At 43.0% G+C, this 20,458-nt stretch overlaps 1 protein-coding gene across 1 annotated transcript; it reads right to left on the minus strand.

The window, feature by feature from the left end:
* Nucleotides 1-1,332: 1,332 nt before the first annotated feature.
* On the minus strand, nucleotides 1,333-19,775 carry zbtb16b (zinc finger and BTB domain containing 16b). The gene is made up of 7 exons (XM_083984607.1): nucleotides 19,647-19,775; nucleotides 17,100-18,348; nucleotides 14,351-14,448; nucleotides 11,974-12,060; nucleotides 4,373-4,543; nucleotides 3,097-3,264; nucleotides 1,333-2,148 (listed from the first exon to the last, which is right to left on the minus strand). The coding sequence occupies exons 2-7, from the start codon at nucleotides 18,251-18,253 to the stop codon at nucleotides 1,919-1,921; spliced, it is 1,908 nt and encodes a 635-aa protein (XP_083840733.1). The 5' UTR covers nucleotides 18,254-18,348; nucleotides 19,647-19,775; the 3' UTR covers nucleotides 1,333-1,918.
* Between the last annotated feature and the right edge of the window lie 683 nt (nucleotides 19,776-20,458).

Here is a 20,458-nt window from a genome sequence, read left to right on the forward strand (position 1 = left end):
GCCAAGATTTGCTATACACACAGTTTTCTTCCAAAGATCTCAGTCCATTGTCACTTTGAAGGAAATAATTTGAGACAAGCGTGTACTTTTACATCAAAATTGCTTGGAACTTGCATCAGAGTATCAGCCACTATCACAGTATGTTGCTCTCAGTTGCAATGTTGAGACAAAGTGGATCTACATGGCAGTCTATCTTTAATTAAGGAACAATAAACAAACACCCAGGAACAACTACCAATAGCACAGACCCATGTACTCAAGCACATCGATGCGCTACTTATAAAAGAGGCACAAGGGAGGGATTTTAATCAAATCAGAGACTTATAAAACACACACTTTAAGATGTTTCTCAAATCATACCAAATGTAAACAAATAGCAAATTACTGTAATACAAAAATACAACATGTTTAACTCTATAAGGCCTGTGTAAGGCTCACATAAGGGAATAACATACCATGACAGTTTGAACATTACGGCTACACTACAACTGACAATAACCTGCTCATAGTGATTCAATGTCAGAATTTTCTTTTCATGTTTTGTAAAAAAAACAAAACTTCTTTTCACGTTTTCTTTAATTTTCTTCTAGAAAATTCTGATTTTGTGATTTTATAAGACATCTATATATAGGTAATGATGATATAAAACTACACATAAAGCCAGGTTGAGGCTCTTCGCATTTTTTACACACTGCTTGACCATTGAAGTTATGACGAATTTGTTAGAAAAAATTAAAACAACTAATGGATGAATAGTTTTGCAGTAGGTTTAAAACAAAGAGGTAGAGCTCGCTCTACTAGAAATCATCCCAAGAGACACCGACTGTGTGATGAAAACCAGTACATATTTGGTAACAAATAAACAACATATAAATAGCAAAACCTATTTCTTTGCAAGAGTAACTCAAACTGTGAGCCAGTTACCTCGAAACAAGAACACCCACTGCAAGAAAGACAAGGCAATTAAAGAGATCAGGCTTATGAGGTCAAAACGTGGCAGCCATTCAAGTAAAACATGCAAAAAATAAACAACTCAAAAATAAAAATCCAACAGCAGAAAGAAAAAAACAAAACAAAACAAAACAAAACAAAACTGAGAAGTCACAGGAAATTAGGAGAGAAACCTTGCAAAGTTCAGCCAATCAAGCCTTCATGGAATTGTTTTCAACACCGACTGCACAATCATAGACGTTGACTCTCAGGTTGCCTGATGGTTTAGCAATCAAAGCTCCTGCTACACATACAGGTCAGCAGTCGCAGCCATTGTGGCACTGAAATTAACCACAGTGGATCCATTAGAGATACACTTGTTATCAAAACTGAATGTGTTTGTGTGAGAGAGCGGGAAAGACTCTGTATGTTTGTGTGTATTTGGGCTGAAACAGTTAAGTTGTCAGAAACCTGTCAACATTTTACATAATCAATGAACTGTTTGTCAAATTATTTTCAGAGAAAGATGCAAAATATTTGCTCTCTCAAAATGTGTGAATTTGACTTTCAGCTGCATCTGTTTTCTAGTGAACTGTCAGCTGGACAAAAGTGGTTGTTTAAAGGTGTCACTTTGACAGCAGCATTTTCTAAACAGTTTAATGTTTATTTGCAAAAAATAATCAAATTAATAATGAAACTAATCCTTATTGGCATCCCTAGTGTGTACATACATTTCTGTTGTTAGGTAAAAACCTTTTATCTTCCAGAATGACACCTTCCCACAATGCATTTTTCAGTTTATCCAAAAAGAGTCTGAATTTTTTTTAAACCCATAAAGAAACATTTAATCCTTCAACTTTACACACAAGAAATACTGGAGTTTTTGAGGTTTTCACCCAACTCTACATGTGTGTGTGTGTGTGTGTGTGTGTGCGCGTGTGTGTGTGTGTGTGTGTGTGTCAGATTGTGCGTGGGGTCCAAGTCCTGCTCAGACGTAACAGACGTACAGGTAAGTCTTTTCTATCCTCCAGTCCGCCGGCACATCCTCGGGTTTGTGGCCCTTCATGTGCTTCTGCATGGCAGCCAGGCTCGGGCAGAAGTCCTGGCAGATGGTGCACTGGTACGGAGACGCTCCGTTGTGAGTGCGCAGGTGCTTGATCATAGCTGAGTAGTCTCTGGACCGTTGGTGACACAGCTTACACTCAAATGGCTTCTCACCTGAAAAATTCAACAATACAGCATTAACCTTGCAGACCCAGAGCTAGAGGCCTGCCAGGTGAAACGGGATTCACCTCTATTTCAGTCCATTGAACTTACTCTGGTGTGTGTGTGTGTGTGTGTGTCCGTCAGTGTCATTGAGCATGAAGTTAGTTTCTCTCTGACCTCTGTGACATTAGAAAGGAATTTCTAGGAAATTCTACTTTTTTTTTTTGCACACAAAAAAGATTTTGTCTAATAGTTTAATTGCGTTTTTCAGTCAAAGTTAATCAGTTTATCTTAACTTAAGGCAATAGTGATAAGGATTTTCTGTACTTATCCTTCAATTTTTAATGCTCTTTATCCTTAAAAAAATACATCTTTGTTTGATATGGAACAATTTTGGCTCTGGATATTATTTGTATATTTCTGTTATTTTCTAAAGCTCCATGAAATGAACCTCCAGCCAATGTTTTTTCACTAAAGCCGTGAATCTTCAAAAAACAGGCCACCGAAATACTTGTGTTCTTGAAACAGAATAAATCATTACCTAAAACTGCTGGGTGCTATAGTTTTGAGTAAATGTTACACAAACGGGGGCATTTGTAACCGTTTTCATCTGCATATGATTAAACATTTAGTGAGTATTTACAGCAGCAGGACGGTGTACTGGCCGTGTTCATCATAATGAAGGAACATGTAACTAAGTGCAACAGTCTGCTTCTTTGATGTGTTTTGAATAGTTTCTCAACCACATAGAAGCTCCGTGGCTTTGACTATAAAGAAAATAGTCCTGACTCCCCAATAGGATCAATTCATTTTCGTGGGATTTGACTGAGAGTGAGACATAAGTCTATATTTTTCATGTCTCTTTAATGAAAAAATATTGAATTAGACTAAGCTCTGTTAACAGCACCTGTACACCCTGCTTCCTCCTCTGTGTTTGAGTGTTGTGTTATGAACTCGCACCTGTATGTACACGGTAGTGTGTCTCTAGCTGGTGTTTGAGGCTGAACCTCTTCCCGCAGCCATTGCACTCGTAAGGCTTCTCTCCTGTGTGGATGCGTTTATGGCCCCTCAGCGTGCCGTCGTCTCTGAAACAGCTCCCGCAGAATTCACACTCAAACGGGTGATCGCCTGAAAACACACACACCGTGTCACGACAGCAGCCACAACACCAGCATAGCCCATTATCATGCAAAGGCATTAAAGGCTAACTTTATCCTTGACACAACATGGTATAGCGCATATGTAGCTGCGTAGGTCAAAGAGTCACACAGCCCTTTGTGCACATGCATATCAAGCAGGGAAATAATGTGCTTTCAAACGTTGCTAATGTTATGACATGAGGACACTCCTCGTGGCTGTCTGCTAATAGCTAATAAAAGTCCTCCAGGCATGTGCTGCTCTGTTCTCTATACTGTAGTTAATCTATTTCTCTCCTAGGCTGAGGGTTTGACTCATCTCCAATGACCTATGTGCCTCATTATCTCAGTGTCCACAGCAACAGCCAAGTCAGAGGATACATTGCTCTCCTCATTACAGGCCGATTCTCCCCAATCCTCCACCCCACTGCGGAGCAGATGACATTTACAAAATGTTACTTCCAAGCAGAATGGCATACAAACAAGATACGCTGCCATGGCCAAAACTCCCTTCACTTCTGTCTCTTCACATCAATTATGTATTTCTCCTGTCTAGACATCAAGCCGTCCTGACAGCTGGGAGTGTTATTTAAGGTAAAAGAAGAAAGGGGGACATCTTTTCAGTAAATATCTCTCCGTCTCCTGCGGCACTAAGACTCACCCTCGGTAGAACACACAGACAAGTCATTTCCATTTGCTTTTCCTTCAATATTTATTTGGGTTTCCTCTATCATTTTGGGTGAACCACACTAGAACTGACAGCCGTGAATTGCAGAAGCCCAAAGGCTGTATAAGAACCCAAAATATAAACAGGATGAAATTGCCCAAAATATGCACCGGCCATAACGGTACAGTGCTGTCATCAGAGAAGTGAGTCATCTTATAGAGAAGGAAAAAAGGAGGGTGGGAGAGGATGCATGCAAATTGACTAAAACCTGAAAGCCAATAACCTAAGGAAATTAACCCAAATACAAAAATAAATACCCACCGTCTTTGTCTGGTTCTCAACATATGCATGCGTTTGACACCAAATGTGTATGTCTTGTGACGGGAGATGACAGCACAGACGGCAACAGCGGTGCAAAAGATCCGTGTCTTACCCGTGTGCGACCGCAAGTGTCTTTTGAGGGTGGTGTGGCTGGGGAAGGGGCGCTCACAGTGGCTACAGATGTAGCTGTGCATGCCTGCATGGACCTCCATGTGCTGCTGCAGGGCCTTCTGGGTCTGGAAGCGCTTTGCACACAGCAGACAGAACACCGCCATGTCAGTCCCTGGAGAACGCACAAGACACAGACGCACAGTTATTTCAGTACCATACACAGACAGGGCCTTAAGTGGGGAAACTGGGTCACTTCAACTTTGTGTGAGTCCTCAGAGGGAAAAGCTTCTTTCAAAGAGCAAGTGCCTCTACCTAAACTAACTCCCCTAAAAGCCCAGAGGCACTTTCTACTGTGAGTCTTTATACGTTCTATTTTAAACCATGAAAGTCATTGTTTTCTTTAAGAATTTCCCACACAATGCACAGCATGCCAATCACACAATCAATGGCTCCTTCCTGGTGTGTTAGATGTGTAATTATTCTCTTCATTCCCCATCAGGAGTCAGCTACAGCCTGTGAAGTCCTCTGTCTCTGTGCTCAAAGAGCGGCTGATAGTAGCTCCACCCTAAATGATGCCTACACTATGCGCTCCGTGCAGAATGTTAAGTAGTGATATCAAGCCATTAAAGGCAGGACTGCAGGAAAAAACACAATCCAGTTTAATCCTGTGTGTGACCTGGCATCTCTTTGGGGCTGCTTTCCTGTTGCACAGAGTGTGGAGAGGAATACAGATAGGGAGTCGCTGGTAGGGTAGTTTAAGTCAAAATGGCTTTGTGAAGAAGATCCATTGGCTGTCATACAGTCAACACTTGATCTACAGGCTGTGAATGCCAGGATGGATTGGAGTGCTGGCATATGAGTGTTTGACTGTGTGTGTGTTTTGACGAGTGCAAACTCATATGTGTGGTAAGACTGAGAGACTGGTTAATCAGCTGCATTGGACATAATGTGCATGTCCTGGAGAGTGAGGCTTTAATGTGAGATTATGAGGTCCTTATTTCTCTGTCTGCTCAGGTTGCAGATCATTTACAATGCTAGCAGGTCCCATTGCTCCTGACTCAGATTCAATCAGACATCTCCAGCGGAGGATCATTAGTAAACAGAGGACTGTGCCAGCACTTCATTGGAATTCAAGTGGGGTTGCTGTGTCGCATTTAAAATGCAGTCTGATGAGGTCCACTAAATCAAATCATTTGTTACTGTTATTGAAGTGCCTTGAGGCAACTGGCAATTAAATTGGAATTAACGCAGGGAAAGGGATACAGCACACTCATACTAAGAGGGAAGAGTGTCAGACACTTGCTTTAGGTTCAATCAAGTTAACAGACAAGCCTGTTCAAAGCTGAAAGAAAAAGAAACAAATCAAGAAAATTCACATTTCAGAGATAAATCAGGAACATTCACTGTGTGTTGTTTACTAATCCACGAATCACAGTTTGCTCAAACAAACAAGACGCTTTTCTTAGTCTTAACATTTCACAGATAAGTACAATTCGGAGTAAACACACAAAGCCTCCTCTTTGAAATTATAGTGCTTGTTTTTGAACCTAGTTTTGAAATGTTTCCTCCAAAACGGCTCTAATAGAACTGATCATTCGTAATCATTAACAGAAAGAAGACAGGATGAAAGACATTCCCTGATCTTAACAATCATATGGGGAGGTGAGCTGGTGGAATGAACTGCACCTGTTCGGAGGCTTTATCCTGTGGACTCTTGCACAAAGGTTACACAATGAGGTTCAGGCCCTCATTGACCAAGCCCATTAGTCATAGGCTACTCACACAACTCCTACAATCCCTGTCTTTATGCTGTCGACTAATGACCAAGGCCCTTTCTCACCCACGGATCACAATATTTTAGTTGAAGACAAAAGACCCTCCATTCTCAACGCCTCTGTACCCTCCCAACCCCCCTCATCTGCTGACCATACAGGAAATCCTTTCACTCTCTAACCAGCTTCACTTTCTGCCTGAGTCATACCTAACTAATGCCAGTTCACTATGCGTCGTGCAACTGTGCAGCCTGGATAATGATCAATCTAAAAATGGCTAAAGACATCCAAGCAGCACAAAATGCAGTCGCTGAATGACCTGTGGTGTAGAGCTTTGATGCGCTTTAACTAGTTTCTGTGGTAATTTCCGCTGCAGCCAGAAGGGGGAGTGCTTTCTGTTCCAATGTGTCCAGTTCAGCTGCAGGCAAAGCAGAGCAGAGCCCTTAACAAACTGAATAACACATTATCCACCTTGTAGTTACTTCAAAGCTACTTTAATTATCCTCTCTCTACTCTCTTTACTAACTCACTCATCATATATTGTAAATGGCTGTTTCAATGTATCCCAGCATGCTTTGTTCTGCCTGCTCCCAAAAGTTTCACATTCCGGTTTGTTTAAGGGGGTAAACCGTTACTCCCTGACACACTCGCAGACACTCACAGACGTATATCCTGATCCCTCTGTCACCAACAATACTGAAACTTGACAAAAGAAACATGACAAATATTCTGTCACAAGAATCTCACTCTTGATCTCAGGTTGACACACAGTGACAACAGCTCTGCAGTCGTTTTCGATTTTATTCCGCGCAACCGACGCTGAAAATAAAAATGACAAATAATGTCTTGAAGTGTAAACAAAAACCTTCGGAGGCAAGGAAGTGTTTGTATGCGTTAGTGGTGGCATTTCGCCTCGCTGTGCTGTTAACTTTTCAAACGAAAAGGATTTGCAGTCGTAGAGTTTTCCAGTAAGCTTTGGTAATAAGTGCGGAGGAGCTTCTTTATGAGAGAATAAGCCCTAAAGTTGGCTGTCATTGCCCCCTGCTTTCTCACCCTTAACCAGACAATGGGCCTGGGATTTGGGTTTTAAGGCACAGGATGACCCCCTGACCCTTGGCCCTCAATGGGGTAAATACCATGTAATCAATGGTATTCCTCAAAAGGCTGAAGAGTTGACTGTGCATTGTGTTTAGTGGGAGGGAGCCTTAACAGTGGGAATAATGATTTACTTTCAAGCAGTTCTGCTATGAGGCATAGATATAAACATTTACTTTGTGCGTTATACTACCAAGCTGCTTGTCTAATGCACAATTAGTTTTGTAATTTGGAGCAGTTTTTCTGAGGTTTTTCAGTTTTTTCAGCATATCTCCACTAAGGCGATGTGTACGCTCATGTGCTTTAACATGGTCAGCCTTCATACATCTGCCACTTATTCAGTCCAACTGAGGTGGGAGCCAGCCAGGCTCTCACGCTGCCTAAGAAACAAAACCATGTGTCTAGGCAACCAGATAGGATCATGGTCCTTGTTGGGGTGAAGTGTTCAAGCTAATCCCTTCATTCACAAATAAGCGCAGCCTGTTTCTTTTCAAGCGGCAAACAAAAGTTTTCCCACCCTGAGAATCTGGGAGTAAACCCACTGCAAATTGAACAAGAGATTGTATTCAGTGACGGCCACAAATCTGTATAATTTCTTCTGTGTTAATCTTAACTTTAGTGTCCGCTCCCCACCATTTACACTGATTTGTCAATAATTTTACTTTATGTTTGCTGAACTCTACAGAAACAAAAACATATCATGGTGGCTGTTATCTTGTAATTATAATTTGCCCTATTTAAAAGAATCCCTTCAGAATTAGATTTGTGGAGGTATTTATTTCAGTAAATTGTGAATGACAGCCAAGTCAACACTAAACAAATCCCCTGCTGCTCTCAAGAGGACAAGGAATTTCACAGATTTCACAAATTACAATATTACATCATGGCCGATCATGTCCATCAGCTAAAGTATGCAAAGCTATGGACCATTTCCTGAGGCCCTGCTCAGTGTCTATACGGTTTACTCACTTGTCTGCTTGCTCACTGATCCCCCAGTTAGACATACACACACAGTCATGCAGGCAACATTATGTGCCAGACCTCACATGACCCTGTGCATTCATACTACTGTATGTGATCATACAGGCGCTTCCTGTAGTTGTGGCGACTCGAGAGGCGGCACACACAGACACACACAAACACTACAGTACCTTAAACAACCCCGGGTGCTCATCAGTAGACTGCTAATCTACCCGAGTGAGGAACAGGCGACTCAATAATTAATGCAACAAGAGATACGTTGCTCGTGTTTAACCACCATTCCATGGAGCGGTTCATTGAGGTCACACACCGTTTCATTCGCCTCGATTCCAAGAATGTTTACGATATTTTCTCTATATACTGTATTTCACTTTGCAGGGAACGATAGGTCTTCCTATGTACAGCTTTGTGTGTCACGGCAGTCAGCGCAAATAAATACGATGGGACACAATGAGCAAACGGAGCACAGTTCAATTCAGTTTAAGGCTTGTACGCATTACAACCGAGTATTAACAGGAGAGTGCAATATGATGACGGACACTCAATTAGGCGAGCTAAAAGGTCTGCATTAAGAAGGCAGCATTATAAAGCCTGGGCTGTATCTGAATGGACTACAGGACGGTTTAATTAGGGTTCGGACAGAAGGTAATATTATTCACTTGATGAAGCAGCCCGTAATGTGTGGAAACAGTGCAGCTGCTGTGAGTACACAAAGGCAGCACTCTTGTGGCCTTTGCCTTGAAGGCAAGGTGGCAAAATGGTCGGCCACTATGGTCTGAAGGATATACAGTCACTTTCTGTGTTTGCTGTGGATGAGCTACAGACTTGGGTTTTCCAATATTGAAAGCTTAGCGTCCCAGACCCTTGACTTGCTCTGATGAAACAAACCCCTTTGTTGTGAGAGCAATTCGGAGACAGATCCATTCTTTTATTTTGGGCACTGACAAGTGGGTCAGAGGAGACTATGACAGTGCTGTGGTGAGGAGTAAACAGCAGCACATGATGTTGTTTTCCTCTCAGTCCTGGCATCCAACACCAACAGCAATCCTCTTGCCCTCAGGAAGTCCTCACATACCCCCTACCCCCTTCCCTTCCCACAGTCCACTCCGCCCCCAAACCCCCACCCCTCCCTCCTCTCTTTGATCTCTAACTTCAGCAACCCACGGCCATTCACCTCTGACATATCAAAATGGCTAAAGAGACTTTCACTGTAAACTGGTCTTGCAGGCAGTGTTGCCAAATTGCTTCAGAGTAAGGTCTCCCAAAAGTAGTATTATTTCCCCTCCAGAGGAGGTGGACAGCAGTGTTGCAGCTGCTGAGGTCTGACAAGTGTTAATCTGCTAAGAGGAAACTCATTTGGCTCACTGGTTATGCCACATGGTGAATTAAAGCTGTGGCTGCACCATCGGCACTGAGCACTAAAACATCACGTGTGTTTTTAGGAGAAATAAAATCCAGGTGATATTTATTAAATCTTTTAACTGAGTTGGAGCAGTGTCATAATTTCCCCACATAACCTCAACACAGCTGATTGAATTACCTGCAGCTCATGTCATCAGCTGTGAGAGCCACAATAAGAGTCAGTAAAAAGGGTCATGCGTCACAGCAGACTGAGCTGAGATCATGACAAAATGAGAGAGTAATGCCCTCCTGTACCCTGCTCTGAACACGGTGCCAAGCTGAAACCGAGCTCTGGATGTTTACAACTCAGAGAGATGAGGGTAGAAACTTCTGGGCATCGTTAACACCCCTCCATGTCCACATCCATTAACTATTCATACTGTGTGTGCCACCTGGAGTTACAGTTACATGCCAGTTCTCCTGAGAGGGTTATCACCTTTCTCTGACAGTAGCAGAAAAGGTGTGGATTCAGACACTGTCAGGCATATGTACCGTCTGACAACAATCCCCCTGTTTTTCACAGTCAGAGAAGTCTGAGTTGAAAACATGTGTTAAGGCCCGTCACTCCAAGATCACGGGATAATATTTAAGAGTTAAGGGTCGCTTCAATCCAGGTCATAGGTTTTATCAGTGATTTTATCAATGACACTAACTTTGTCAGTGTTCGAACAGACCAGTATTAAGCAGTAACTCACAAGAGTGTGGGTTCATTATTTATTGACATAAAAAGAGAAAAACTTTAAAATAACTTTGCAAGTTACTTAGTTACATTTATTATTGGTTAATCTGCCAATTATTTTCTTTATCCGTCATTTGGTCAATAAACTGTCAGAAAATAGTGCCAGTTCCCAAGGTGAGATCTTCATCCATGAGTATTATTTTTTTTTTAAAGTAAGGAGTCATCAACTGTTGAAAATTTCAGAGAAACCAGTAGAAGCATATTTGGGGTATTTGTGGTTTAAAAGAAATGAACCATTAACAAACTAGATGCAGATTAATTTTCTCTTGATAAATTAATTAACAAACAGTTTCGGCTAAAGCACCCGAGTGTGTGCTATAAATGATATGAAGTCATTAAAAGTTTTCTTTATTCAGATTTTTGGAAGCTTTCCTCACGAGGTGTCAGGGATCAAACAATTCACAGGAGCGTTCCTTCCTTAAATTATCAAAGAGCTAAAAATATTAAACAAGCCATGTTGGCAGAGAATACTCACCAGCAGAACCCTGGTACATGACCCATCAGTTAAATGGATTAATACTAATACATTAATATGATATTTTTGGTGAGCTTGTGTGGTTGGATTTAGCATTTTTACTTAGGTGTACAGGTATTATGTATTTTGTGTTCAGTATGTGTTTATGCCCCATGTTTCACTTGGCTGCAAAACTACATTCTCCAGTGGCTGCAAAACTACATTCTCCAGTGGCACAATAAATTTAAGTCCAATTCATTAGAGAAAGTAATACTTTTAATGAGGTCATTAGTTAATTAAGCCTTGTATGTTGGCCTCAGTTATAAAATGGTATTAAAAGTAATAACAACACTCCTGAAACTAATAATAGTAATACTCGTACAATTATTAATCATTACAAATACCAATTAGATTAGAAAAAACATTTGTGTTCTTTGGCTTTCTCCTGATTTTAGTACTTCTTATTTCATTGATAATTCACTTCGCTGTCTGTCTAACTTTTAATTAACTAGCACTGTTCAGTCTCTTTGTTTGCCTGCTTCTATTAATTATAATAGTAATTTTTCTTCTAAGAATTGCTCCTCAAGCAAGTTGTTCCACGCATGATGAGTCCAGATTGCAAATCACTAGTCACCATCCAGGTTGTGCAGTCACTCAGCCAAAAAGCACAACTTTAATAAAAAACATTTTTTTTGACTCATCCGTGTGCCAACTGTTAATGGCAGACACTCGCCGGACAGGAAAGGATTTTCTTCATTTGAGAATACTGAAAACTATAAAAGGTGCATCGTGGTGTTGTGTGTGTGTGTCAGTGTAGGGTAAATAACTCCTTGGCCGCTCTCAGGCAGCAGATGAGAATAACGTCTGTGAAACTGTAATACTTGCGCTGTAAAGCAGCGGCCGTGGTGAAGTAGCACGCAGTGGGTCTGGATGCCAACAGATATTAGTGGGTGATATGTGAGAGGGCCTCCCACCTCCATGTTGATAAATTATGGAGCATAATGACAGGAACAGTTTAACCCTGCCAGCATGACAAGCAAGTTCAGACCCACAATCACAAGTCCTGTAGTCATGGTTTACTCAACAGGTCAATGCATGGCGTCCTGGTTAAACATAACAAGTGTCACTGTTGGCGGTGTTGGTGCACGTTTGTGAAGTACCTGTGTGCGTTTGCCTGTGGGCTTCCAGAGCATCCTCTGAGGAGAACGTCGCTCCACACTGATCACACACCAGCGCCTCTGCAGGAGCTGTAGATAAAACGTATCTTGATCAGTCATAAACACAGACATGTGTGTCTGTACTTGTAGAGCAAGTCAAGTAATTTAGCATTTATAGAGAACTGTGAAGAAAGCGACAAGAGAGGAACAAAGGCACCCCATTTCAGAAGTCACCAAAGATGCCTGCTTGTCACACACTTGCGCTTTTCAGGTGTTAACACAAGGAAGCAAATGCACAGAGTACAATGGAGCAGAGGAAAGCGCAATAAAAACACAACTCAGGACAAACAAAAGCACCAGACAGGGTGCAACAGGCCTTCTTCTTGACAAAAAGGAGCCAAGCTGAAGAGTTTTATTTACCGTGCCCTGTTATCAGTCTCTGAACAGTGAGCAGACTGTCTGCCTGAGAGGCCACAGAAGGACTGGGTGTTCTCTCTACAGCAGACGCTTCCCGCCTGCGGCACATCCCTTTATCAAAAAAACACTTCAGAGTCAACACCCCAAATCCCATCGCATACACTGTAACTACAGTTCCCAGTTCACCTTTGGAATGCCCTTGTCTATTCTGATGAAGACATGAAACAGACAAGTATGCATACCGCTTGCAGAAACATCCAATCCTTGTTCTGCACTCACCTCACACCTGCACAGACAGACACATAGGACAGATATGCACGCGCACACACACACACACACACTCTGTCAAACACAGGCGCGCGCACACACACACACACACACTCTGTCACACACACACATTCACTCTCACAGCTGTTTGCATGTGGGTTGGCTCTCACAGAGATGTAAATCGGTTGCAGATCCATACTGGCCCAGGGCTCATTCACTGATCTATTTTCTGCTCAGCTGGCTTTAAATGAAGTTAAAATGACTCATTAAAACACCCACAAGCTTTGGGAACTCTGAGCGCTACAGCCTAAATGTGGTCCTCTTTCAACTCTTACGATGCCTCTATACACAGACACTGTGCCACTGTTCCCAGCGCTGCACACAAATAACAAAAAAGCCCCAATCTGTTCATTTCTAAAAACAACAATTTTTGAAAACAAACTGTTACTGTTTGGGATGGTGCGTTTTGTTACACGGCACAAAAATAAAACTTGGTTGAGAGAAGTCTTATATGGTAGTAACACTGGAGCAGTGTTGTAGATCCTGATGTTGTGTGACGCTGTCCAGTGTGGTGTGTTGTGTTGTGTGAGATTGTGTGATAAGGGAAGAAGAGAACATAGTGCATTGTCTTGTGCAGTCAAAGGCACGGAGTGTGCTCTCATCCATAAACCATCAAACTGTCTCCAGACGCGGCTGCAATCGTCCTCCATCAAAACACTTTGTCTGGCATACCAAAATAAGAGCCAGCATCGAGCTGAATACCAAATCAGCCCATTAGAGCAGTGGAGCACTCGCTCCTTAGCAACCAGCGGGATCTAAGGCTGCTATACCGAAATACACAGTGACAAAGAAATGAGATCCACATCTCTCTTTTTTTGTAGCATTATGGGTTGACATATTGGGATGGGGAGAGTTTATGCAAAAATTCAAATTAGGTTAAAGGTGCTGCTGTTGTGCATGTCACTGCGAATTGAAAATCAAAGCGTGTTGTTGAGGTCTGCAAGTAACGCAAGACAAAGCGCATGTGTGTGTGTGTGTGTTTAGGGTTGTGCAGAGGGTATAGACGAGGAGGAAAAAACGGGACGACTCAGGTGAAGTTTAAAGAAGCAGATTCTCTCTCATCTGTCAGCAGTATGTCATTCCCGAACAAGGGACCTCGCCTTTTCTATACACATATTCCAGTTGAGGTTTCTGTTTTAGTTTCATTTTTAGTCCCTGATCCACCCTCCCGCCCCCACCCCTCTGCTCCTCTTTCTCTATTTTGGATAAAGTAGCTGGGAGAGCAGTCAGGTCTGATTAAGTCTGCATTTGGGTACAGTGTGTTCCTGGACACACATCTGCGAGCGAGCCATCACACACGCTTCGGAACACTGGCAGAACACCCAGGCCTGCCGGCAGCTGATGATGTCATCACTCAGAAGGGGCAGAGCTGGCGAGCTGCCAGAGTCTCCGAAAAAACACAGAAACGATTCAAACGGAGAGAGAGACTAGAGAGAAGGACGGGGAGGAGAGGAGAGGAGCGGGAGGGGAGAGGTACATAGACCTAAGCATGGAAAAAGAAAGCATGATCCAAGCACTAACTGGTGGGAGGAGGGGGGGTTGTAGTATGAACAGGTGCATTTGAAAGGCCGCACTATCAAGAGGCTTCATAAGCACAGAATACTGTGAGATGAGGAGTGTGAGAGTTACTAAGTACCTGTGTGAGACAGCATGTGCATCCTTAGCCGCATGCTGTCCTGGAAGTGTTTGCCACAGTATTCACAGCCGTGGCCCTTCTCCTCGTTATGCAGCCTCCTGTGGAAAGACAAACACTAATGTGAGCGTGTTAACAGAGACAAGAACAGAGCGAAGAACGCACTCGTGATAATAAAAGTATCTCGTTTCTGCGCCTTCTCGGTACAGTCTCCCAAACCCAGAAGCATCATTGTCCTCGTAACAAGAGGAGCATGTTTTAATTCCGGCAAGAATCCCTCACTGAATGCAGCATCATTAGTGTAAGAGGCCCTTGGAGTTGTGAATCACAACGCATGAATGCTAAAAGAACACAGACAATAGGATATCTGGCTAATTTCAGAGTGCAGACATACGCGTGCCTCCACCCGCCAGCACTGCAAGACACTGGGCATGCACACAAAACACGACGCACACACACACACCAAGCACATGCACGCAAATCCACATCCCAACACAACATGCGCGCACATACACTCCTGTTAACTGCAATGAAAAGAAGAAAGGGAAGATGATTCGCTGAAGCTCTGCCGGCAGCAAAACCTATCATATCATATCACACACATCCAAGCATGCGAGGCATCTGTAGTGTTATCCTTATATCACCCCGCTCACAGCACAGCAAATGGCCTGAAAAGAGTGCACGGTTAAACACACTCGGGTCAAAATAAATGTCCTGGTATGTTATTTAACACACATGAAATCAACATTTACATATTAAGTACAGGGAAAATTTTGCAGCTACCTGGTCAGGAGCACTGGTAATTTTTCAGCTATGATGATTTAACCGACTTTTAATGATGATGGTAATTTATCTCATTAGCTACTTACAGAAGCTTTTATTTTGGCAGTCCTAGGTGTGAACCAGGATTTCCTTGTTTCTCCAATGTGTTAATTCCTATGTAAAATTGTATTAAAATGTTTTTCGAAGTTAACAAAATTATTATTATTATTATTATTAATAATAATGGTGAAACTGCCTGTGGCCTATAAGTTAAGGTGATGACCAGGTTGGGACGTTTTTAGAATTTAACTCCTCATCTCTCTCTCTCTCTCTCTCTCTGCATGTCCTGTCTCCTCTCCAGTATAATAAAAACAAAATCATCAATTTAAAAAGGACAAAAAAAACAATGACAATATCATGGTATTATTCAGATTCCTTAAAATCATACAAAGATATCTACAGTTTATTAATCTAGGGATACTGAACATTTTCTTTTGTTTTCAAACCAACTCAATTGCAAAGTTTGCAGTAACCTTTTAAAAATTACCTGAAATGTCATTTTAATTTTGTAATGTCAGCCACATTATAGGCACATAATGGTTTTAGAAAGAATTGCATATTTCACATTTTTGCACTGAATATCTATAAATGTTCTTCCTTTATTCGAACAGAACGACTTTAGTAAAAATTCTAAAACAAATCTATTAAACTCCTGTGCTTTTCTCATTCTATGACTGTGCTAGGAGACGCTTCTTTAACAACACTACAAATGTCAATCTGCAGACCAGGTGTATGCTCAGTGACCTGGTTACAGACCTGCAGCAACTTCATTACATCCTCAAGCAGTGCCACCAATGCAACTCCTTCAACCTGCGGACATCCGCCTGTCTCCATGAGTAAGCAGCTCGCATCAGTAAATATCCCACAGGATGCTCTGTTTCGTTGGGCAGTTTCAACACAACTCTAAAGTGGCACGAGCCTGAAATGTCGCAGACAGGGAAGGGCGCTGATCCTAATCACGGGCTAGTTAGTTACGTATTAGGACTTTGGGCTGACAGATTTGTTTCTAATGATTAGTGATGAGTCAAACGTTGCCAAGCACACACAGAATTATAAAGATCTGCAATCAAGTTAATGAGAGTTGCCACTGAGATGGTTGTTAAGTTTTTCTGTGCACAATGACAGAATGCAAACTGGCAAGCTCATAAATAAAGGAGTAATAAAGAAAAAAACGACAGAGCGAGTCGAGAAGCACAAGTTATCCATCATCTAGCTGAAGCGTCCAGCCTGGTCCCTGCTGAGCGGCTGCTCTCTGCTGATGCAAAGGAATGCATATCAAATAGCCTGGGAGACAGCCAGACACACTTCTGCACAAATAATCAAACAGAATTTCCGAAATGAGGCTTTGTAAATAACAGCATTATAACACACCAAGGCCTCTTTATTTCAAATCCTCCACAAAGACCCGATTCAAAACTTCCCGACACGTCTCACTGTTAAGACACGAGTGCAGGTGTCCCTGAGAATAAATTAACATATTTGCTGTTTCTCCTTCCAGCTTTAAACTCTCATAGTATTTTAACATGTTGAAGGGGGAGAAAAAATCCTGAAGACCAAGCAAACAGCTGAATTCAAGAGACACGTGTCTGCTGCTTTTTTTAACAGCATAATCACGTATACTCACATTCATCATGCCGCACACAGCACACACACACCTTCAAATTCCGCACATCTTTTCTAAGGCGTAACACATTTGTCAGTGAAAATATGGAGCAGAGAGTGGCAGTGTTTTTTTTTGTTTATTTTTATTTTGTTTTTTTACGTAATAGGCTAAAACTATGAACTCGTCTGGTTTTAACAAGTGATAATTCAATTTTGGAGCCAAAAATAAACTATAAAACACTAGAAATGATTTAAAACACAGTGTAATGCTGCAGTAGAGTGTAAGAGGAGAGTGTGGCAGTGATAGATGTTTCACGTTGCATGTTACCTGTGCTGCTCCATGGCCTGCCTGCTGTGCAGCTGAAGCCCACACTCCCCACAGCACTGCTGGCCTTGAGCCTGGCCCTCATGCCTCATCCCTGCTGCAAACTGGCCCAGCCTGCTGAGGAGCTCTCTGTGCAATAAGCCTTGGTGCAGCAGCCCGCTGTAGGCCCTCGGGTCCAGCGGCACTCCCAGGGACGGGGCCACTGAAACAGACACCGGCAGAATCCCCTCCCCTGTGTGGTTGGAGGGCACAGTGTATATGGAGGCCAGATGCTTCTCAGCGATCCCCGGGAAACAGTCAAGAGAGCTCCCCAGCACTTGTCTTCCGTCTTCGGGGCCTGGGTTCAGCTCTCGAGCGCTGGTGATGACGCTGCCTCTCAGGGGCGTCCCCGGGCCCTCGTCTCTGGGCTGGTCGGACATGCAGCTTCCCTCTCCGGCGCTGGAGGACCTGCCTTCACAACTGTTGGTTTCGTCCACCTGCATGCTCTCTGATTTTATGCTTCTGGCAGGATCCAGAGACGAGGCCTGGGTTAACTGCTGGGAACTGTCCATGCCGACGTCTGTCTCCAGCTTGGGGCTGGATTCGGTAGCGACCTCAGGTTCTGGACCGGGAGAGCTCCTCTCCGTCATGTACAGTGCTAGGTGGTGCAGAGCGGTGGGGGTGGTGCGGTTGGGTCCGTCCTGTATGGAATGCTTCTTGGACATCAACATGTGCCTCCAGTGCCTGGCCCGGCTGTGGTCACTGTGGTCTCCAGAGCTGTGATTCCTCGCCGCCACCTCCTCGCTCTCCTCTGCCTGGATGGTCTCCAGCACCTTCAGACACTGCTCCTCCAGGTACTCGATCTCCAGGATCTCCGCGGCATACAGCAAGTCGTCCAGGTCCTCGGCCGTGGCCTGGAGGGACGCGGTGTAGGCGTACTCCAGGATCTGCTGGAAGGTCTTGGGGGAGAGGAAGTCCAGGGCGTAGCGCAGGCTGCTGCGGTGGAACAAGATCTCAAACATCTTGCTGGTGCACGCCAGGACGGTGCGGTGCGCCGGGAACTCCTGGCCATCCACCGTGATGATGACATCACATAAAGTGCCGGTCAGGCGCATCTGATTGGCCCGCTGCAGCAGCGTGCTGGGGTGAGTGGGATTGTGGAGCTGGAGCACACCCATGTTTGTCAGACCCGTATCCAATCGGACCTTTGCTGAGCCCACGCATGAGGTGTGGCTGTCCTGCCTGCTTCACTTGCCTTCAGCTGGTTGTGGGTCTGTGGGTTGGGTTGGAGGGGGAGGGGAGATGATCATTAGCGCTTGTCTCACTTACAATGTGATGCAAAAGACAGTTAATTATACTCCAGTCTACACTTTCATCCATGCTCGATCAATAGGGATGTTTATTTTAAATAAAAATGAATTAAGAAATAGCAACTGGAATATAGTCTGTGCAATATAAACCTCTTACTTGATCATTGCAGCAGTTTTATTTCATGCAGCCAACATGTTTATTTATTTTAATTAAGAACCAAAGGCAGACAACAGGTCGATAGGCGCAAAGCAACAGTTTCCATTGCAGGTGATTAGTCTGAGGTCTCGTTGAGAGGCGGTCACGTCGCTGTAATAACGTCTGCATACTGAGAGGTGACGGTTCAATTTATCAAGCGCCTCTCTCTCTCTACCTCTCACGCACGCACGCACACACACACAAACTCTATCTCTCTCTCACACACGCACACACACACCTATGCCCTCAACAGGTAGGCCTGCTATTAACAAACGCCTTGAAGGGCTGATTAGTTCATTTAGGCTGCGCACGTCCATGATTACATGTGTTAGAGACAATTAAAGCACTCCGCTAAAATCCCCGAATAACTTCTGAAACTATCGCGTTGATAAAAAAAAAAAAAAAAAAAGGAAAAGGATGAAATAAAGCGAGCCCCTGGCAGCGCCTCGTGTTCCCCACGCTCCGGTTAAATACCTGGATGAGAGTCTGAGGGACGACTAAGCTGTGGATGTTTAGTGTAGTCGGACCACTCAGCGGCACCTCGGGTGATGCTGACAGGCTGCATCCTCAACTAACCGCAACATCGGAGCGCATCAGGTGCAGACGCGCAAAATCCACCTGCATTATCCAAAACACATTGCGACAAATTGACCCCCACTACGCGCTTATTTACTGTCTGTGTGGCGCGTGCGAGGGAGCGCGTGCTGCCTGCAAAAAAAAGAAGAAGAAAAAAAAGACCTAGTTTTGTTCTAATATATAGTCTCAGTGATAACCACGGTGGAGTGAACTGTCTGCTATCCAGACTGAGCTTCCTCAAGTTTGGTGACAAAAAGAAAGAAAGAAAAAAAAAAGCCCAAACCTGGCTGCATTGAAACTTCGGTCGATTTGCACATGTCCGCTGTCACACGAAATGACAAAAAAAAAAAAAATCCGCCACCAAAAGTGTCGTCATATAACATCTTCAAATTAGTGTGAGAGACTACGAAGAAGTTGATGGGAGCGGAATGAACGCGCTGAACAGACGAGTGGAAAGAATAAAAGTGTGAAAGCTGTCACAGCTCTTACCTCTGTCTGCTAACGTCCTCCGCTGATTAGCCAGGCAACATCATGCTTACACATTTCACAGTACCCGCTCCAAACTCACTCCTGCTCCAAGTAAGCAAATCATGAGCCAGCCACGACAGTCAGAGCAGCGGCCGAACAACACCGCTTCCGAGTGCAACTTTCAAAATAAAACCCCCCATTGAAAACCACATGTTGAAATGTTTGAACAAGACAGTAGGCTACATTTAAGTCATTATAATCGATAAGTTATTGTTATTAACTGATGAGGATTAATAATCGTAGCTAAACTTCTATTTTTTTGAAACAAAGATTTGATGTGCCACTGAAGATGACCAAATTGAAAGTTTTTATTTTTTATTTTTTAGAATTTAGTCAGTAATATTAATCTTACACCGAGAGATTGTGTAACTTCAACTGTGGCCAGTCAGTGTTGGAATAAAAATAAAAATAAATCCATTGCATATTCATTTTCCCATTCATATTTACAATTTTTTTATGTAGGCCTAACAATTTATGATCATTCATTTATATTTTGCACATTCATCACTGTCTATATAGGCTACAGTAATATCAAAATATTTATGTGACAGTCAATAAAAAGGGGATTTTGGCATTCAGTGCAGTAAGAATGTATTTGGGTAGCACTTTGTGAAAAACCTTTTCAGTGCTTATGAATCAAAATATTTAACTGTCAGTAAAAAGACACATCTGCAGTATTGTTACTTGACTGATGACTTCATTTTAACTGATGGATGACCTACTGTTACTACATTTGTAATGAAAGTGTCATTTTGATTTTTGACATTTCTACA

The sequence above is a fragment of the Trachurus trachurus genome, assembly GCF_905171665.1.
Source record: "Trachurus trachurus genome assembly, chromosome: 13".
NCBI classification, from domain to species: Eukaryota; Metazoa; Chordata; class Actinopteri; order Carangiformes; family Carangidae; genus Trachurus; species Trachurus trachurus.